Raw genomic sequence first — 22,618 nt, forward strand, 5'->3', positions numbered from 1 at the left:
TTTTGAGTGGCATTTTTCCTATTTCTGATGATGGCTTATGTTGGGAGTAACAATCTTTTGATCCGTGTTTTAAATTCATATCGGATTAAGCCTTTGAATGCTTTTAAAGAATGTTTTCTTGCTTTGTCCATTCCTTTCTTTGTGATGTGATACTGTCAGTGCAGTTACTTCTGAGATTGCCGAGTGCTGCTATAAAACGAGCATCTGGTTCTCCGTGCTTAGAAATAACATTACCAAGTGACCGAATCAAGATATATAAGACAATAAATCTTTCTTCTTTGGGGGTTTCAGCAGGTTCTCTCTGTGTGTTCTTTTCAGCATACAAAATTTGAAAGTTACAGTATTTTTTTTTAAATATTAACACGAAACATTGCACAATAGTTTCTGTATCAGATATGCTTATTTTTAGAGGTTAAATGTTCTAAGCTCTTGCAGACTCAGTTTTTAAGATCATTGGATTAAAATAAGTTATACAGGGTAGGTCTTGAAAAGAGCTGAAGGTTTGAGGGCCTTTGTGTGAGTGTAGAAGGAGGTCTCAGAAGAGCTTGTAATTTTGCCATATTGGCAAATATGAAGTCCAAATGCTTCTTATTCCTACCAGTTTGGCCACAAAAGCATGTTAAGCACCTTTATTTTTGAGAGACAGATGGTGAGGGGAAATGAAAGGGTGGGTGCACACCAAAGCTCTTTGCACTGTCTTGGAGGTAGAACAGGCGGAGGTTAACTAAAGAAACAGAGCTTTCTCTTCCCTCACCTTCACGGACAGCTCTGGCGCACATGGTGTGATACAATTAAAAAAGAAAAAGAAAAAGGGCATCCAACTTGGACTCAGTCCCAGTCAGTCTTACTAAGTCACTGAAGTTGGACAGTCTTACACTCGCTTCGCTTCAGCGTTCTCACCTGATGAATGGGCCGGGAGGCCTAGATCATCTTCAGAATCCTTGCAGCAGCAAAGATTTCTGACCACGTCTTTTTTCTCCACGACAGTAAGATGGTGCCTAACCGTTTGGAAGGAGGGTGTTTTGAGTTGAAGGGATCAAGGTGATAGAAGGATTAGGGTTATTCACCTTCAGTCCCGGCCTCATTGTAGGAGGGCAAGTGGGCATTGTGTCGCCTGCCAACACTGGTCAGTTGGTGAGAATCACCTGGAGAACAGTGTTGAAAGTTTTTCTGGCTGCTTCCAGGTTTAGAGCAAAAATGTTTGCTTGACTAGTGACGCCTGCCGGGGGCGAGGAAGGGGTGAAAGGCAGGCGGTACATACTCTGGCCCCGTAACACAAAACATGGTCAATTCTTATGCACGTTTGAAGGGACTCCTTAATAAGAAAATACTCTTATCCAGACTGGTATTAATTTTGTTTTCATTCCTTTAATGTTTTTCCAGGGTATATATGAAACATTCTTGTTATTACAAGGTTGAGTAATTTTGCTTTTGGAATTTGCAAGCTTAGAACTAAGTAGTGATTTGGTTGCAAGCCAGGTGGGCAGATGAGCTGGCACAGTGGGGAGCGTTAAGCTGATTCACAGCAAGTTCAGGAAATGAGCAGAATGTTGGCTCTGTGTGTGGGTGGATACACATTTATTAAACAAAACAAAAACTAATGTTAGCTGGGTGCCAGAGTGTAGTGTGAAATGCTAGTTTGCAAATAAAAGTCTGGAACGATGAGAAGCCTTTCTCTAACAGGAAAATCTTCTCTTCTGCCGGGACTGCTCTGAGAATCTCTCTTCATTTTCTCTGTCGACTCAGTCATCTCTCTCTTATGTCACTTGAACCACGTTCTGAGCATGGGGAGGTGAAACAGAAGGATTCCAGAGCACCTGTTATTCTGGCATAATAGAGGCAGCTAGGACCAAGGATGACGACAGCACGGGGGCAGTTTTTAAACCATGTGTGAGAACTGGCTGAGACATGGGTGACCACCTGTGGGATCTCACATATTGACTCTACGAACCAGCCGTCGGGGAGGCTGTGCCTCCTGGAGCGCTGCAGTTAGGAGCATTCTGAGCGTGTGTGCAGCTGCAGTGGGACCGAGCACCACAGTCAGTGCATGGGGCGCCGTGACACCGTATACACTGTCTGTTTCCACACTTGGTGTTCAAACCCTCTGATACACAGGGTGGTGAAGTGATTCAGCACAGCGAGGCAGTGACCCAGTCAGGACCAGAACTCAGATGTTATAGATTCCATTCCATTCCTTGAAACTAATGTGCTTCTCTTATTATATTAGAACTTGTGTCATTGAAGAGTTGATCATTTGGATATAATAACTCTATAGACGAGAGAAAATTTAGATATTGTCAGGATACCCAACCAGCTGTCCTGTTAGGAACAGAAATAAAGGGCAGGAGAAATATGTTAAGGGCATCACGCCTCGTAGTAAAGTACATCCTCCAGGTTGGGATTTACCGGGAAGCCTCGGGCCAGCCTAGAGGAGAGCCTTTAGAGAACTGAAGGATATGCAAGTGTTGGTTGTAAAAGTATGTGCTGCTCGGCACATTTTGTCTCCACCTTCAATAAAGTGGGGAAGGATGAAGTGGGGAGTGTGTGTAGTAGATGATCAGAGAGAGAGAGTGTGTGTGTGGGTTTATGTGAGTGTGTGTATATGTGTGTATGTATTTGTGTGTGTATAAATATGTCACATAAATGTAAATGCACACGTGTGTGTGAGTGTGTGTGTGTGTGTTTATATCCCGGGTCAAACTCATTTTATCCTTGGAAATACGGATTTTGACCCTCAAGTGTAACAGATTGATGGGAGATCAGGTGCTACAACCTGAGCCTGAAGGACAGCAGTGAGATGGTTTGTTTCCAGGACAACACCTCCTGTTCTGTGTGTGACAGAGCCAACAAGGCAGGAATATCGTGCCTCATGGGAAGTGTCTTCTGCTTTAGTGTGAAATCCTTTTACTGGGTCCTTTGGAAACCGAAGGTCTTTGTGTTTAAAGCTTAGAGATGGGGGCTTCCTAGGTGGCGCAGTGGTTAAGAATCCACCTGCCAATGCAGGGGACATGGGTTTGATCCCTGCTCCAGGAAGATCCCACCAAAAAAAAAAAAAAAAAAAAAAGCTTAGAGATGAAAAGCATGGATTGAAGATCATACGAATTTATAACAGGTCTGTAAATTAAACTCAGTTCTGTTTTTGAAAATCCAAATAGGTGCCTTATTCGCTGCTGAATATCTTTTTTTTTTAATGTGTTAAGAAAAGTAAGACTCAAATCCAGATTGTTATAATACATGGGTAAGACTAATAACAACATTTACTTCCTTTCTTGGATTTTGATTTAGCATAAGTTGAAATGTTGATTGAAACCCACTGTCCATTTTATACGAAAATCTAAAAAACATGCTCTATGACATTTTGGTTCTGTTTCTTTAAGATTATGAAGTCATTCGCCATCCATCCTCAAAAAGTTATGTTGAATTTTATAGTAGTAGCATCTTTAGTATTTATCATTTACACTAGCTCCCTGTCAACTTCGGAAAAACCAAGTCTCCAGGTTCTGGGGAAAGAGGGAATTGGAAAGAAGGATAGGAAATTGACAGAAACTTGTTAGTAGCAGGGAAGGCTCTGTGTTGACTTGGCCTGGTATTGGAAGTGTTTCCTGGGCACAGGAAGAAGAAACAGATGGCCCCTTGCCAGGGGACTTAATGTAGATCAGGGCAGAATGAACGCATGTCTTTACAAGGTTTAAATGTGACATCTGTAAGCACTGTCGTAGAAGTTGGGACAGTTTAGCCTAGTGAAAAATTTCTAGCTGTCTTCAAATTTATAAATATTTGTAAATAAGGTTGACATTGCACCCCTTTCTAGAAGTGTGAGGTGAAGAAAGGGATCAAGGTTGGTAATAAAGAAATTGGTGATCATAAGTGCTAACAATTAGAATGGGATTGGATGTTTAGGATTGGCTGTTGAAGATTATTTAGAAACAAATGATAAAAAAAATCCAGTCTGGGTTGGCAGAGGGGAAATTAAGCCTGGAAACCCGGTAGTGAATGAATGAAGCTCCAGCTTTCCCTCTGGCTCCGTAAGTGTATGGTGACATAAACATGCTGGTAGTTTGTATGGTTAGCAAGGGGAGATAGATGAAAAGGTTAACTTTTATGGCAATAGAGAACCATAAAACTGTCAAAGTATTTTTATTTGGATTTTTTCCCCCTGAGATATGGAGAGAAAAGGGCAAAGTTCTGTGTTTACACTCTTGAGTATTGTGTAAAACATGATAATTTCTTAGGAAGAGCCAAGCAGTGCTGTTAAAATTCCTTGCAGGAGCTATGCTTCTGGACAGTGTACTTTTTCAAAGATAATTCAATTGTGGAGAACTAAAAGGAAAAGTTTAGAATGATAAGGAAATACTGATTTTTCCCCCCTTTAATTAGGTCACTTCTGCTGCTCTTCTAACCCTCCTTTTTTGTTACCACTTAACATAAAAAGCTACTTCGAATTTTATTATCTTTCCATGCTGGTGCTATTTTTTTTCCAAGCCTTTCCTTTAAGGTTTTTGAAATGTAGATATCCCCAGCCAAAAACAGTGCGATGCTTGTCGTGTTCCTAAAGTTGCCACAGAGCCGGGAACACCATTTCCCAGGACCTTGTTACAGACCCCTTGAGCAAAAATGTAACATGAAAATGCATTCCATTTTGAATTCAGAGCTCAGGAAACAGGCCCTGCTCTTTCTTTTCACTCTGCCTTTCCCCCTGCTCCTTACACATCTTAAGGATAGGATAGAAGATTTAGGTTATTTTTTTAATCCAATGAGAAGCTGTAAATGTGAAGAGGAAATTCACAGGTGAGGGAGAACCTATGTAAACATACAGTCTACACAGTTGTCTTATACAACTGAAAGATACTTAGGCCAAGGGCTTCAGTCATTATTGGGCCAAAGAAGAAATACGAGTAAGCACGGCATCTATTTAAGACTTTGTCTAAATGTTTCTCCGTGGTTTCAAATTTTCATTCTGGTAGAAAATCAACAAGTTACAAATTATCACTTTTTTTTAAAGCTGTGTTCTTTATTTCAAAATGTCACTGTCTTTTGATATGCTAATATCGTCTTTAGAGTCCCAGTGAAAGAGAAGCAAAATCAGAAACTAGCAAAATAGCAGATGATCTTTCCAGGACCCATTGACGTAATATAGCTGAAGTATAGTATTTGCTCACCTTCACTCTGACCTTTTCCGAGGAAATAGTGTAGGTCTGCTTCTGCAGGAGCCCCCTTGCCTAGTTAACTGTTAGAATTATACCACAGCCTAAGGACCAGTTGGCTAGCCTCAGACTTTCTGCAAAAGTGCTTTCTCAATTCTTTCAGTGCCTGGAAACTTTTTCTTCCCCCAGAGATGATTCCTGTGTGAGAGAGGAAAGGTTTGCATGAGATATAAAAGATGGTTTTTGTTATTTAGGTGGAATTCCCCTTAGCTTTGGGGCTTAGGTACCTTTGTTCTAGGGCAGATGTTGGAGTCTCAGCTTCTTGCTGTGGCAGAGAAGGATCAGAACCGGACCTCATCTTTGCAGCTACCAAGGAGCTTGTACATAATATTCGTCCCTTGGTACCCATGGGGGTTTGGTTCCAGGACCCCCTCGGATACCAAAATATCTCTCAACTTTTATCTGGGATGAAAGCTGCCCTGGAAAAGAGACATAAACTTGGGCTGTGCCAGGATGTATGGTCACCCTGGTTACGGTTTACCCTGCATCCCTGAGAACAGGAACTACCTATTAACTGTCTTTGTATTCCCAGCATACAGTAACCGACTGGTGTGTGGTAGGTGAGCACTTGTTGCTTCAAGGAGGAAAGATGGGTCATGGAAGACTCATACTGTGTTTATCTGTAAAATGACATGTTTACTTTTCTGTTTTATTCCAGCTGGTAATGCCGCTGTCATCAAATATGAGGAAAAACCTCCAAAACCAGCATTTCAAAATGGTTCTTCGGGATCCTTATATTTGAAGCCTTTGGTACCCAGAGCTCACGCACACTTGCTAAAAACTCCTCCGAAAGGTACGGAGCTCACTGTAGAGAGAAGACGAAGACAAAACTTTTCAAGTCCTTGGCTTATAGGAAGTTAAATTTTGGCAATTAGGTTCATGGTATATTGAATATTTATTTACAGAAAGTCTGGTGAATAAAGACATAATACATTTTTACATTGAGGGAACTATTCTTGTTCTGAGAGTCTGTAGGTTCTATAGCTAAAACTTCATACATGTAAATCAGATAGGTTCCAGTAAAGAGCTTAAAAAAAAATCAGATAGGGCAAAGGTCTGAGGTGAAAAGAAGTCAAACTTGTAGAGGTAAATTATGCAAAGGTGGTGATCTAGAATAATGAGATAGAAGTGCATGGTTTACATCACACTTTTGATCCAACCATGTTCTCTCCCCACCCCTCCCCCCGTTCTTTATCTCTTCTCTGTACCACTCACTCTGTGATTGCGGCAGCTATGAAGGTTAACTTTCAGGTTTACAACATAGGTGATATTTACTTTATACGGAATGTTTTCCTGCAGCTTTATCACAGTGGAGCTGAAGCACATTAGCAGTTGCTGCTTAGTGAATTGAAAGATTGCTTAACTGAAAGAATAGTTGTGAATGAGAAGCTTGAGCTTGATACATATTTACATGAGAGTGTTTGAAAAGCGCAGAAACGGTACAAAGTCCTCCTTCATCCCGTCAGCCATGAATAACTGTTGCCTTTCCTCCTTTTCTTTCCCTCTCTCTGCATGTACAATAGTTGAACTTTTGTTTCAAGAAAATTCAGGGCATAGTATGTACACTCTTGTGTCTTGCTTTTTTATTAATTTAGCAGTGTATCATGAGGGCGTCTTCATTTTAAATGGCTACGCAATAGTCTCCTGTTTTCCAGTTCCCTGGTTCCTGGACAGTTTCTGACTCTCACGGTGGCACGTGGTACTGACATGGACATCTTTGAATGTGAACATTGTTCACTGCTTCAGACTCTAGTTACTTCCATGGGGTATCCCTAAAAGAGGGACCCCTGGGTTAAAGTGCATGAATCTTTTTCGTATGTTACTAAATAACTTTCCAGAAATGTGTTCGTCTCTCAAAGCAGTGTGTCAGTTGCTCTGTGTCCTTCTAACGTGTGTGTTATGTATGTAAAGGATCGTGTGGCACCTTGAGGTTAATTACCTACCGAATGTTTATCAACACTTTTTCTTTTCTACGGAATTCAAGAGAGAATAGGCATAGATATTGGCAAGAAGAGTCTTCTGGGTGTCAGCAGGTTTTCGTCTTCCAGGGTCTTAAGTAGATTTCTGATGCATCCAATGAGCCCTTGTTGGGATGCTGTCAGTATATGAATCTTTGCTTTTTATTGGTGATGATAAAGGCCTGTAATTTGCACATACCAGCAGTAATTGGAAAGAAATGTCGAACTTTGATACTAAGATAACTTTCAGAGAGTTAGAACAGTGTGATTTCTCTGATACATTTACAGAACAGAGAACCCCAGTATTCTAAAACGTTTTGCTATTGAATTTGTAAGCTTTTGTATCACAGAGGTTTTACTTGCGTGGGAATCAATGCCTTCCATTTATAACAGCCACATATTTTAAGAGATTATCGTCTCTGAGAAATTCCACAGAATGCGGCAGCTGTTCTGACTAAATAATCTGCAGGTGGTTTGCCCTAGAAGTGACTCTGTCACATCTAGGAGACGTGCTTGTAGTCTTCTCATGACTTATCTTTGTAGTTCCATACCTGTTACCACTGCTGGTTGAATTTATTTTTCAGCTTTATTGAGGTATAATTGACAATTAAAATTATATTTCATGATTTAATACACATGTACATTGTGAAAGAATTCCCTTGGTTGTATTTTTATGTTGTTTGGGGGAAAAGCTTAAGTATGTTTTCCTTCAGAGCTGAATAGCAAAAGTACTGGATTTAATACTTGGCAGTTTTAGAAATCACACCCTAGTAACTGTTTTTCATATTTCCTCTGTCAGCAGTGAAATAGTATAAAGCGTGTAACACACGTGTAAATTCAGTATTGTTAAATTTGAATTTCAGCAGTTCTTGAACTGAAAAATGCTGTCGTTTGTCCTAGCATATTTAATTTGTGACAATGAATAGGAACCCCCTTAAACTACTATTTTGATGTTATTTGGAATATTTTATATTTGGATATTCTAAGTATGAACTCAGTAAAGTTGATTAAATCTCAGTGGAATTTCCCATCTGGAACCTAAAATATAGGTGTTAGTGGATTATTTGGGGAAAAAACAAACAAAAAACCTTATTTTTTAAAGTGGTTTATTTTTGTGTGATGTTTTCTATAAAATATATGTGTATTTTACAAATAGTTCTCTTTCTATTTTAGGTCCTTCAAGAAAAAGTCTGTATACAGCTTTGAATGCAGGTGAGTGACCACTTTAAATATAGATGGAGAAAAATCTTTTTGTAAAGTTATGTTATCATTACAAGTATTCAAGTGTATTTGCAGTGATTTTTCACTAGTATGCTTATAAATACAATTTCAGGTTTGTGGCATAAACATAACTGCTTATGACAGACCCTTGGCGAGAATAGGGTTAAAACTTGGTGAGCAGGATTGCCAAGCCATCTGATGCAGAAGGACATTTTATTAATCACAGATAATTTGTTTTTTAAGTAATGATTTTTTTCAAATGTGGAGCGTATTTAATATTTAAGATGTGGAGATGTAGAGAATATACTTATTACAAGAAATATTCTATTTTAAAATTGGATAGTCTTTAATTGCTAAATAATCTCAAGATCAGGTTTTAACAGCTTTAATAGCTGTCACTTAACATTTTTCTTTTCTCAACATTTATTTTAAACAAAATCACATCTATCTCTAAGGCAGCCTGCAGCCTCACCCACTGAACCTTTGAACGTCAACTGGAAATCAAAAAACTTTGTCTCTTGAGAAACCATAGAAGATTTCACAAACTGTATTCACTGCAGTTTTATCTATAGCCGATTAGGTCCCCATACACTGCTTAAATTCTCTTCTTTAATACGCGGCTATAAGACCGTTATATAGCTTCTAAGTCCATTGAGGATTAGAACAGCAAATCAAAGGGGAGAAGGGTATTATTATAACACACCGACTATAGATTATCGTGCATCGAGACCGTGCTGGGTGCTGAGGACGTGAAGAGCAAGGGCCTTGTCTTCAGGAAGCTTACAGGACAGTCAAAGGACCGCACAAACATAAAATCACAAATTCAGTAAGTTTTAGGAAGGAGGGTTACTTGCTCCTATGAGAGGCCTGGTTAAAGGCTATGATATAGTGAGGGAAGTCTGGACGGGGAGGTACATTTGTGATACCTGCCCCTGCCTGGTATATAGACAGTAGTTAAAGAAAATAGGGTAGGTAACCTTACATATGGAATAACTAATATCCCTGATGCTCCCAAGATATGTTTGGTTTCCTCAGCTTCATAAGGCAGGGAAATGTGACCTATTACAGGCTCTTAAAGCTGGAGAGGACCCAGCCATGCAGAGTGATTTAAATTCTAAAGCTTTCCAAGAGCCTGAGTCTGAACATATATGTTTATCAAACTATTCTGCATTTGAGATTTTCATTTTCTTCTTTAATTTCCAGCACATCCTAATATTTAGGAGAAAAAGATAGCTAATATGCTATAGAATGACTATATGTTAGAAAATTGAATAACTTTATCTGAAAGCTAGATGATATGATAATTCTGTGTCTAACTGAGAAACTTCCAGCGTGTTTTAAAGTGGCTGCACCATTTTACATTTCCACCAGCAATACATGAGGGGTCTAGTTTCTCCATAGTCTTGTCAACGCTTGCTTTTGTCTGCCTTTTTTATTATAGCCACTCTAGTGGGTGTGAAGTGGTGTCTCATTGTGGTTTTAGTTTGCATTTCCCTGATGGCTAATCAGATGTTGAGCGTCTTTCAGAAGCTTATTGGCCATTTGTATATCTTCTTTGGGGGAAACATTTATTCAAATTCTTAGCCTATTTTAAAATTATTTGTATCTGTTGAATTGTAGGAGTTCTTTGTATATTCTGAATATTAGGCCTTTATCAGAGAGATGAATTGCAAAATTTTTCTCATTCCATAGGCAGTCTTTTCACTTTCTTGGTAAGACCCTCTGAGGCACATTTTTAATTTTCATGAGATCCAGTTTATCTGTTTCTTATGTTGCACGTCCATTTGGCATTATATCTAAGGAGCCATCGCTAGAAACAAGGTCATAAAGACGTATGCCTGTGTTTTCTTCTGAGAGTTTTAGCTCTTACACTTGGGTCTTTGATCCATTTTCGAGTTAATTTTTATGCATGATGTGAAGTAGGGGATCCAACTTATTTCTTTTGCATTCAGGTTTCTAGCCATCCCAGCACCATTTGTTGAAAGCACTGTTCTTCCTTGCGTTGGAATGTCTTGGCACCTTTGTTAAAAACAGTTGGCTGTAAATGTGAGGATTCGTTTCTGGTCTCTGTAATCTCTTCCATGGATCTATGTGTCTATCCTTGCTCATACCACTTTGTCTTGATTGCTGTGGTTTAGTAAGTTCTGCTATCAGGAAGCGTGAGTCCTCTAACTGGTTCTTTTTCAAGATCATTTTGGCTATTCTGAGTCCCTTGGATTTCCATAGGAACTTTAGGGTTAGTTTGTCAATTTCTATAGAGAAGGATTTTTTTTTTAATGCTTTTTATTGGAGTATAATTGCTTTACACTGTTGTGCCAGTTTCTGCTGTACAACAAAGTGAATCAGCTATATTTATTCATATGTCCCCATATCCCCTCCCTTCTGTGACTCCTTCCCACCCTCCTTATCCTTCCCACGTCATCACCAGTCTGAGCTGATCTCCCTGTGTTATGCAGCAGCTTCCCATTAGCTATCTGTTTTACATTTGGTAGTGTATATATGTCAGAGCTACTCTTTCACGTCGTCCCAGCTTCCCCTCAGCCCCCCACCCCGTAACCTCTAGTCTGTTCTCTACATTTGCATCTTTATTCTTGCCCTGTCACTGGGTTCATTAGTACCATTTTTTTAGATTCCACATATATGAGTTAGCATACGGTATTTGTTTTTCTGACTTACTTCTCCCTGTGTGACAGACTCTAGGTCCATCCACCTCACTACAGATAACTTGATTTCATTCCTTTTTATGGCTGAGTAATATTCCATTGTATATATGTGCCATTCATCTGTTGATGGGCATTTAGGTTGCTTCTATGTCCTGGCTATTGTAAACAGTTCAGCTAGGATTTTTTTTTTTTCAGCTAGGATTTTGATAGAGATTGCATTGAATCTATAGATAGTTTCCAGAGTATTGGCATCTTTACAATATTCAGTATATTGATTCATGAATAGGGGATGGCTTCCCTTTTAGTTAGGTCTCCTTTAATTTCTTTCAGCAATTTTGTGTAGTTTTCAAAATTAAGTTTCACAATTCTTTGGGGAAGTATTTGTGTGTGTGCCATTTCTGTAGAGCTTTGGAAGCGGCCATTGATATTGGTCACAGTAAAGGAGCTGGTTAAATAAGTCTGATGTGTCTGCTTTACGCAACTTGGAAAGGCAGTCTTAATTCATGTCCAAAATCTATGATTATATGAAGTATTGTAAAGGATATTTGTTTTCACAGGCATGGTAAAAAATCATCTGCAATATATATCTCCTTTGTACACACAGAAAAACTGAAAAACTATTAGCATTAAGCATTTTCCCTTGTCACATTGTGGGACTGACATGATGTCTTGTTTCCAAAGCCTGTCACTGACCCTTAGCGTATCAGTGAGCCTTGATTGGTAAGGTTATCAGGATGACAAATTAGCAACTGATTGAGAAAAGAAATGGACAGTACGAATCACGTTGTGGTTTTGCTTGGTAAAGCCTCTAACCATGGAGTAGAAATGGGGCATATGACGGAGCTTGAGAATGCCTGCTTTCAATTAACCCTGAGTAATCAATGCTTTAATAATTGCAGTGGGAAAAGATGTATTTTAAGGGGTCAGCATTGTGATTTAATCTAGATTATGGGGTATGAACGTGTATTTTCCAAAAATCATAAACTTGACTTTTCCAGGCTTTTTTAGCTAATGACTAGTTATTATCATACTAAAAACTAACCTAGTATTATGGTGAGTCTGCAGAGGAAAAGTCACAGTGTGTTGGCTCTTGGAGGAACAGCTTGGATGCTCAGAAGTGGTGTCCAAACAGCCAATGACTTTGGGTGGATCATGTAACCTCTTAATATTAATTTTCTTTTCTGTGTAATTGAAATGATCACTAAGGTTTCTTCCTGCTCTGATAGCCTGTGACTGCAAAGCACCTTGTCTTTCTTTATATTTTGCTTGCAATGGGCATCTTTTAGATGGTACAGAAGACATTGCCCCTACATACAAACATGTTCCTCTGAGTATTAAATTTACTGGCTTTCAGATATTTTTTTTTTAAAGCAACAGATTGTGGTGAAGATTAAAGTTGACCAACTTCGTATCTTTTCATTTTAGTACAGTAATCACTTAATTTTAATTATAGCAATTTGCTAAGTTCTATAAAGTTTAACATGTAAAGGTTTAGAAATCACACTTTAGGTTTTTTAATTTGTGATTTTAAATAAAATTCAGATGACTTGATATCCTGTTGTCTCTTAATATAAGTAATTACTTTGTTTTTATTTTTTTTTATTTTCATTTTTTTTCTTATTATTTTTTTGGGGGTACACCAAGTTCAATCATCTGTTTTTATACACATATCCCTATAAGGTAATTACTTTTAAAAAAAATTTATTTTTATTGGCTGCATTGGGTCTTCATTGCTGCACACAGGCTTTCTGCGGTTGCGGTGAGCAGGGGCTACTCTTCATTGTGGTGTGTGGGCTCCTCATTGTGGTGGCTTCTCTTGCTGTAGAGCATGGGCTTTAGGCACATGGGCTTCAGTAGTTGTGGCACATGGGCTCAATAGTTGTGGCTCACGGGCTCTAGAGCGCAGACTCAGTAGTTGTGGCACACGGGCTTAGTTGCTCCGTGGCATGTGGAATCTTCCTGGGGCAGGGATCGAACACATGTCCCCTGAATTGGCAGGCAGATTCCTAACCACTGCACCACCTAGGAAGTCCCATAAGTAATCATTTTTAACGACTGTTACATTTAGCATACGCTGCAGCATTTAACTGCTCCTCTTGAATATTTGGGGCGCTTCTGTATCACATTCACAAATCATTCTATGATGAACATCTTTACAGTTACCATGTTCAAAGTTTGGGGAAGTTTTTTTGTGGTAGATTACTAAAAGTAGCATAAACAAATCAAAACACATGTGTATTTATAGTCACTTCACTCAGCCACATTGCTTTCCAAAAACTTCATATCCATTTATACCATGATTGACAACATAAAAGAGTGCTGGCTTCACCATGCTCTGGTCAGCACTGGGTATAATTATTTTTTTAACTTGACTAGTTTAATAGTTGAAAATTCTGTACCATTGTTTTAGTTTTAATCTTTAATCAGTTATTTCAATGACAGGTTTTTTTTTTAATTTTTTTGGGGGTACACCAAGTTCAATCATCTGTTTTTATACACATATCCCCGTATTCCCTCCCTTCCTCAACTCCCCCCCCACCCCACCTTCCCCGTCCTCTAAGGCGTCTTCCATCCTCGAGTTGATCTCCCTTTGTTATACAACAACTTCCCACTGGCTATCTATTTAACAGTTGGTACTATATATATGTCTGTGCTACTCTCTCTCAATGACAGTTCTATGAGACAATGAAGAGGAGCAGAAAGAATGAATTTTTTTAGGCATTGACTATGCGTTGAAATCTTGGGATTGCCCCATTCCACTTGTGTCCTGATCTTGGGCTAGTTGCTAAGCCTCTCCAAAGTCTCAAATTTCTCATTTGGGAACATGAGAATGTTTTGGGAAAAATTCCCAGTATAGAAGTAAATTTTGACGTCATATGGTTGTCATATAACAAGCTCTCAAATGGTAGCTGCTTCTGCTGCTAGAGGCAGTGAAGAGGATAATCCTTTTCATTGTCTCATGATCCTAGTGGCTTACTTCTTAGAGCTCTTTTCTGGGAGGTTGACTTATTTTAAATCCTTCAAGCAGGAAAAACCACTGAAAGTCAAGAACCACCCTCCTGGAGTCTAGCTGGTGTCGTTTATTTAAAGATTGTGATGCTATAAGATTCTAGCCAACATGAACCCTAAATAAAACTTGGTTTACTGTTTATAAGGAGGATGCCACACATACCACGTACTATTATTACTGTGGTTCCGCCGCACATGAAAGCTGTTAGGGATACCAGAGCACCAGAGTTGTATTCCTGCCCCCTGATTATTTTACGCAAGATCACCAGTCACAGGTGCCGTGGTGTCTGCCGGGGAAAGTGGAAGATGCTCCTTCCAGCCCCACCATTAAATCTAGCACCGGAGGATAGGGTTGCTTTCCGTACCCCCTCTTCCAAGCGTTGGGAAACGGTTGAGAGTTGCACACCTGCTCTGATGAGGTAATACCGGTGTGGCCAGCGTTTCCTCTGCTGGGAGTAGGCATGAGGCTGTCTTTCTGTGTTGGTTTATGATTCTAACTTTCCTCTCACACTTAAAAAGCAGATGCTGTTTCGGCATGTGTTAAATTTGGTGTTCACATCAGGGAAAATATGGGTTGTTTATTAAACCTTGTCGTGACAAGGACTATCTTTTTTATCAGGAGCTAGATTCCTACTTCCCACACTACATACAAATATATTCCAGATTGAAGTTTTAAACAAAAATTAGAACTATTGAGAGCGCTAAGAGTATAGACTGATATAGAAAAGGCCTTTCCAGGAATGTCACTGTGAAAGAAAGGATTACTAATGATGACAACAAAAATTTTAGATCTCCCTTTTGTCAAAAACATTCTAAGCATGGTGATGGATGTTAACTATAACTAGACTTTGTGGTGATCATTTCACGATATAGACAAACACAGACATATGTCCGAGATACGCTGGATTCAGTTCCAGACCACCACAGTAAAGCGAGTCACATGAATTTTTTGGTTTCTCAGTACATATAAAATTTATGTTTACACTATTCTGTAGTCTGTTAACTGTGCAATAATAGCATTATGTCTAAAAAAAGTTACATATCTTAATTTAAAAATACAAAACAAAACCCAGTTATGATAGTGACATCAAAGATCACAGATCACCATAACAAATATATGTGACATAGACACAGGAAGTGAGCAAATGCTGTTGGAAACATGGTGCCAATAGACTTGCTCAAAAATCACAGACCTTCAATGTGTAAAAATACAATATCTGTGAAGTGCAATAAAACCATGTTATGCTTGTATTGAATCATTACGTTGTACACCTGAAACTAATGACGTATCTCAGTTACATCTCAGCTGAAAAACATTGTAAACAGTGTTAATCAAGCAACGAATTGGGACAACGTCTGCAACCTGTTTACTCCATTTAAGGCTGTTTCACATCAGCAGGATAAAAACAACTGCACAACAGAAACGTAAACAGATCCTCAAGGGAGATGAAAATGGAAGCCTCGGAGAGCTATCACCCACACCTGCTAGAAAGGCTGTCGTCAAAAAGACAACAAATGTTGGCGAGGACGGGAAGAAAAGGGAACCCTGGGGCACTGTCGATGGGAACGTACGTTGGTGCAGCCACTACAGAGAACAGTATGGAGGATCCTCAAAAAATTTAAAATAGAACTACTGTATGATCCACCAATTCCGCGCCTGGGTATTTATCCGAAGATAATGAAAGCAGTCGTTCAAAAAGATACATGCACCCCAGTGTTCATAGGAGTAGCATTTATAGTTCCCAAGATATGGAAGCAACCTAAGTGTCCATCAACTGATGAATGGATAAAGAAGATGTGGCATATATATATATATGTGTATATACACACAACGGAATATTACTTAGCCATAAAAAATGAAATCTTGCCACTTGCAACGTCATATATGGACCCAGGAGGGTTTTATGCTTAGTGAAGTAAGTCAGACAAAGAAAGACAAATACTGTGGAATCTAAAAAACTGAATGAATATAACAAAACAGAAACAGACTCACAGAGAACAAATAATGGGTACCAGTGGGGAGAGGATAGGTAAGAGGGACAACATCAGGGAAGGAGATGAAGATGTACAAACTATCAGGTATAAAATAAGATACAAGGATGTCATGTACAGCACAGAGAATATAGTCAATGTTTTATAGTAATTTAAAATGGAGTTTATAAAAATGTGAAATCACTATTTTGTCACTTGAAACTAACATAACTTTGCAAATCAACTATACTTCATTAAAAGATGGGAAAAGAGAAAATTAGACATAAAAGAAGAAATATGAGGGGCTAAGAAACATGAAAAAAAGTTTATGAATGTTAATTAAAATAATGTGCTGTCAGTTCTTGTCTATTTTTATGAGTAATACACAATGTTGGTGAATGCGTGAGGACCAGGTTTATACCCCTGCCACTGAGGGGGTATAAATTACTACAGCCTTTCTGGATGGAGACACTTTGACATAAAACAAAAGCCTTCTACCCTGGAATTCCATTTATCAGAATTGATTCTAGGAAAATCATTGATTGACTTATTTATTGCTTTTCAGAATTGTTTAGAAGAGGGGAAAATTGGAAACAATCTGAATGATTTAAACAGGTGTTATGTTCACTGACATTTTAATGAAATTTTTGAAGCCATTAAAATAACAACATAGAGAGCTTTTAATGCCATGTAAAGATAAATGTTTTAAGTTCAAGAAAACTGGTTACAGAGCACTATGATGTACAGGTAATTTAACTTTTATTTTTTAAAAAATTATACATTGAACATGTTTTTTTTCCTTAGTTTTTAAAAACAAACATTGTACATGGATAAAACATTATTATTTTTGTTTTGGGAGACCAAAGAAATAAAAGGCAATGCCACTGATCTTGAAGAATTTATAACCTTAAGGATGGGTGGAGATTGAATTTTTTTCTAGTTTTATGTGAATTTTTTTTGACAGTTATTCACAATGTATCTTACAGACATTCTTTCTCCTACTAAGGAAGAGGGCATTATGGAAAAGTTGGACTCTGAGTTGAACTTTCTACAGCTGGGATAGAGATTTGAACTTAAAAGAAAGTAAAAATTATGATGCATAAAAATGAAGAAAATGTGGCCATTAGTGTTCTGCAGAGGAGGAGAGATACATTAGGACGGGTGCTCGTGTCGGAGTTCTAGGGGCAGAGTGGTTGGATAGAGATGCTTGAATCCCTGGTTTAAATATCAGTCTTCTCCATCTCCAGATTCCTGATGATCATTAACGAGAACAGATAAAACCTGTCCTAGTTGGATGTATTTCCTAGCATCTAAGCAACCCTGCACCGCATACAACGTTGTTTTCTAAAGTCAAGTCACTAATGAAACGCACACACTTCTACACAGATTGCAGTAGAATCTGTGATTCTTATTTGAGTCTACTGTGATATTGTAACACATTGACCTGCCAAACACTTCTGTCATCCATGACATACCTTCTCTATTTTTTAAGCCTTACTAAAGACCTTGTACAATTATTTATTCATTGTTTTTCTTTCTTTGTGTCATTAATAGAAACGTGGCCCACACCATGGGCTTTTCAGAAAGCTGTTCTGTCACTTAAACTTTAAAAAAAAAACTTTATTTTTTTGACTCTGTGATCTCTGCTTAAAAAAATGGGAAAATAGGGAAACATAAAGCAAAGAAATAAGCCTACCCTGACTCCCAGAGCATTGCTGGCATTTTGGTATATTTGTTCCAGCATTTGTTACTCTTTTTTTTTTTTTTAACATTGACATGCTACTATACATACAAATTTAAATCATGGCTTTGTTTTCCCACTTGACATCCTAACACAGACTCTGCTGTGCTTCATAAAAATTCATCTTATTCCTAATTTTCGTGACTGTAGTTACATTTTTCTGTCTTCGGTACCAAAAGTTCCTTAAGCTTTTCCCTTACTGTCCTTGGTGACCCTTATGTTTTCTTAGTTCAGATTAAGACTTTGTATAATAACAAAGATGAACACTTTTCTTATATTTAGGTACATTTATATTTAGTAAAAGTAGCGAAACTACAGAGTGCACAAGCGATAACAGCTGATCAAATAAGTCATCAAAGAAACTTTTTGAGCCAGTTTTAAACTCTGTGCTTTCCCAACCCCCTGCAGTAGATAGGTTGTAAAAGCAGTTGTGACTCTACAGTAATTGCTTGCTCGATTATTTAAAAGAGGGCGTACATACATGTAAAGTGTTTAGAAGTGTGCCTGGCGCGTAGCGTGCTGTGCGCGTTGGCTGTTCATGGGTTGTCAAGGCTGCTTTTGCTTCGGTGCACTTGTGCGCACGTGCCACCAGGGGGCAGCCTGTGCTTGGGAAAGCGTGGAAACCCAGCTTGCGCTGTTCCTCGTCTTTCATCTCACACGTACCCCCTTCTCCCCGCCTGTGAGCGCGCGTGTGGACACTTTGCTGCACAGACAAGAACTACTGCTTCTGACTTTCGACGTTTCCTTCTGACTGGCACTGCGTCTCTTTATTCTTGTAGGTCCTTGCTCCGCTCTCTTTTGGTTTTTGTCTTCAGCCTTTGAAGGAAGAGTTCCCCAGAGGATGGGGAGGCACTGCAGGCCACACAGGGCCACGGCGGGGGGGCGGGGCAACTCACAGGGAGAGGCGGAGAGCCTTGCTCTGCTGTTTAAAAAGGTCATTAGCACCATTACTTTTAATATATGTGGTGTAGCTTAGGGTGGTTCCAGTAGACTTTTTAATGTGTGTGATGAATTGGTGGCATGTTGCTAATTTCTTCTGTTGGGTAGCCTAGGCTAAGGGATTTTCCTTTTAACCAGGATAATTTAGAGTTTACTATTCCTTAACTAACAAGACTAAACAAAACAAAAAACATCGCATAGGGGGTGGTATCTAGCTTTAATAATATCAGTATTTAGTGTTCTGTTTATAATTTTAATGCTGATTTTTAATCTTAGTTTTTATAAAGGCTGCTTTTTCATAATAACAAACTGTGATGGAGTGAAAAGGCGACACCTAAATGTAGCTTTTCTAGACTTTAATTCCTTGGTTATTTGTGCTTCCGTTGCTGTGGGTGCAGTGTTTACAAGAGCCCTCATCTGTGTGTGAACAGGCTGTAGTTTTCCCACAGCTAATCCCTGACAGGTTACTGGGTTGGGTCTCTCGCTCACAACCTCTACAGTGGCAGGCTGGGGGGGGGGGCCGGGGGGCAGGGAGAGGGAGAAGGGATTACTCAAATTTTCCTTTCCCGCCCATCTCCTTCCCTCTTCACACCCTAAATGCTCCATAGAATTTCTGGAAGAGTAACTGCTTCCTGTACATTCTCATAGCATTTAATAGTTATTTATGTTACTCATTTCTGTTACTGAGTCTTGGAAATCTTGGACACAGAGATCGTTTTTCACATATTGTTTTCCTGTACTTTTTAAAATTAAATGTCGAGTTGGGCTATTCCTGGTTTAATAATATTAGGTTTACTGAAGTGAGCATTTTGCAGGTGCAATTTTCTTATGTCCGTGCCTTTACCCTTCAGCCTCTTTTGGTTTTTGCCATCATATTTTAATGTGCTTTTATAAAGGACTCTACTCAGATATTTACTAGATCTCAGTTCTTACTCATAAACAATCCCACCTTCCTGAGGTTCCTAGTCTCAAAACATTGCTATCTTGAGAAGCACCTGATTTTCTATACATGCAATTAGTCAAGCAGTAAGTGGAGTCCTTAGAATACTAATCTTTTTTTAAATTTTATTTATTTATTTATTATTTTTTGGGGGTACACCAAGTTCAATCAACTGTTTTTATACACATATCCCCGTATTCCCTCCCTTCCTTGACTCCCCCGCCTCGAGTCAGAATACTAATTTTTATTCCTCTGGAACTACTGTATTACATCTGGTAAAGAAATTGCATTAACCCTTTATTGTTGGCTGTTAGTGAGGTCCTCAGAATATGTGTTAAAGCTGAATTTTAACCTTTTATCAATACGTCATTAATATAGTAAAAAGATTTTTTGGAATATAGCTGAACTGCAGCACTGTGTTAGTTCAGGTGTTATAGTAGGAATTTTATTTAAAATTGTAATTGGGAACATTTATTGCTTGAAGCCATTAAAATTTTTTTGTCCAAGGTATCAGGTTTATACATAGGTTTACATGTGAAATAGCTGAAAAAATGCCCAGTGTTATTAGTGTGAATATAATTACAATTTTAAAAAGTCAGAACAGATTAATGAAGTCTTTTTTTCCTTTTCAAAAAATTTTATTGACGTATAGTTGATTTACAATGTTGTATTAATTTCTTCCGTATAGTAAAATGACATACATATATGTATTCTTCTTCATTTTCTTTTCCATTATGGTTTGTCACAGAATATTGAATATAGTTCCCTGTGCTATGCAGTACGTTCCTGTTACTCTAACGAAGTCTAAATGTTTTATAATTACTAGTTAAATATTAGGCACTCCTCAAAGTAGTTATTTCCCCTTAAGGATCCTCCAAGTCATTGCAGAACCTGTGACATTATTGGTTGTTACATAAAGCGCCTAAGACCACCCACTTTCTCCTCCCCACCACCATCTCTGATGAAAACCCTAACAACGCCATAAGCATGTTGGCTGTGATGTCATTCAGAGGCTGCTGACTGCTGGGTCTGCTAGGAGGAGGTTGTATTCAGAGGAAGAGCATTGTTTTGGCAGCATCTGGGAGTGGAAACGGGAGCCAGAAGCACTTGGAGAGCCCTGGGAGTTTTCTTGTGTGTGTGTGTGCGGTGGAGTGACGTCTGGCATGTAGGCATGTTTTCTTTCGCTGCATTTCTTGGCCTCGAAAAAGAGTGCTGAGTTTGAAAAGGCAGTATGTGAGAGTCCACGGAAGCTGGTTCTTCTGTGAAATCTTTCCACTTGCTCTGAAGACATGTTGTTGTCTCCCAAATTCTCCTTGTCCACCATTCACGTTCGACTGACTGCCAAAGGATTGCTTCGAAATCTCCGACTCCCTTCAGGGTTTAGGAAAAGCACTGTCATTTTCCACACAGGTTTGTCTCGCACAGATCTCTCTTTACTGTTACACGGGGGGGCATCTTGATTAACTTGCAGGTGTTTATCAGAAATTTTCTAAGGGAATAGATAATTGGCGAAAGCAAGCTCTAACGAGAGAACTGCGTGTAATTTGTAAAAATAAGTAGTATGTTCTTATGTTTCAACATGTGTATAGTACTTTTACTGTCTGCAAGCTGGTGTGTGCTTGGCTTGTTTGTTGAAAGCAGAACTGTTGCCTGGGTGCTCCCAGCTCTTTGCTCTGACACCAGCTGAACCTGGAAAAATCAACACTTGTTCAATTACATTTTACTTCCCATGATTTTGGAAATAGGACACAGGTAAATTGAGACATAGTTCTCTTTTTCTTAAAGAAGGAGATGAAATGAGAGGGTTTCTGTGGTTTTCCATTATGTAGTTTCTTGCTGAGATTGGGATAGGTTGGTTTGATATACTAAAGATTTCCATGTTCTAAACATTTCTGAAATAAAACATCGTAATGGTTGTGGAGAGGTTGGAAATGAACCACAAAATCAGTTTTCCAAGCTTCATGCTGGAAAAGTTTGCAGTCACAAAAGACTGCCTCTGATCTTAATGCTTGTATCTGCTTTTTACTTTCTGTGCCTGAGATGAAAATAAACGCAGGCTATATTTTAGGCACATATAAACCTGCGTGCCCACTTTCAGAGGATTCATTTGCCTCCGGTCGCTACCTCTTGTTTAGATATAATTGCAACGGTGGTAAATTAAGTTGATTTTATGCTCTAAAAACTGGAGTGTTGTTATATTGGATTTGGGCTGGTTAGTGGCAGCTGAGCTAGGATCGTTTGAGGGTGTAAATAGGTGATTTTTTTGGTTCCCGTGCATGCTGGCCCTCCTGGGTCTTGTTTTCCATCTCTGTCCCCAGGGATTTTTTTCAGCTGACTGCTTTTAGTTTTCCCAGGGGCATCTCCCTGCTCTGTGGGATAATTCACATCTCTTCTAGCACCTCTTCCTCGTGTTTCGTAACTCCCCTTGACCTGTCACCGGGAGTCTGCCAGCTTCTCCCTCTCGGTCGGAGCTGACAGCTGAAGGTAAATGGAGTAAGTCAAGAGGGAAACAGTGGTTCTGTCTCTCCCAGCCTAAATGCCACTGTCACTTTTTTAACCTTAAAGAATAAAAAGGTGAAAAGTAAAAATAAAAGGGTGCCTTATATTTGCAGTAATTTGTGTAATCTAAAATAACAGTAGCTCCAAATGGCTTTTAATTTTAACTTAAAAAAAAAAAATCAACCCACACTCCAAGTTAAAAAGGAAATCAAATAGTACAGAAGATTGTACAATTGCAAGTGAGCCTCTTTCTTACCCAGGCCGTGTTCCCTTCCACAGAGGCAGCCACTCTCATGGGTGCTTGTATATCTTTCTGGTAATTTTCTAGTCATATGTAAGCCTGTGTAGGTTTTTTAATATCCCTTTTTGTTTCACAGAAATGGAGGCGTACCATATGTATACACACTCTTCTATAGCTTACTTTTAAACATGAATATATCTTCAATTTTTATGTTAACACACTTATATACCGC

At 38.8% G+C, this 22,618-nt stretch overlaps 1 protein-coding gene and 1 long non-coding RNA gene across 4 annotated transcripts in view; one reads left to right on the top strand and one right to left on the bottom strand.

The window, feature by feature from the left end:
* Positions 1-22,618, top strand: part of MTUS1 (microtubule associated scaffold protein 1) — a 157,107-nt gene that overhangs the window by 88,183 nt on the left and 46,306 nt on the right. The window contains 2 exon segments of the mRNA XM_057696751.1: positions 5,863-5,997; positions 8,336-8,374. Of these exon segments, the coding sequence (XP_057552734.1) occupies positions 5,863-5,997; positions 8,336-8,374 (174 nt within the window).
* Positions 1,386-22,618, bottom strand: part of LOC130829985 (uncharacterized) — a 57,181-nt gene continuing 35,948 nt past the window's right edge. The window contains exons 3-4 of one of the 3 annotated variants that reach the window (XR_009047691.1): positions 5,160-5,342; positions 1,386-2,269 (exon numbers count right to left, since the gene is read on the bottom strand). This is a non-coding gene — a long non-coding RNA (uncharacterized LOC130829985). Of the gene's footprint in view, positions 2,270-5,006; positions 5,343-20,303; positions 21,336-22,618 lie in introns of those variants that run through there. The other 2 variants (XR_009047689.1, XR_009047692.1) reach the window with 2 other exon arrangements.

Source organism: Hippopotamus amphibius, chromosome 10, assembly GCF_030028045.1.
Source record: "Hippopotamus amphibius kiboko isolate mHipAmp2 chromosome 10, mHipAmp2.hap2, whole genome shotgun sequence".
In the NCBI taxonomy this organism is placed as follows: Eukaryota; Metazoa; Chordata; class Mammalia; order Artiodactyla; family Hippopotamidae; genus Hippopotamus; species Hippopotamus amphibius.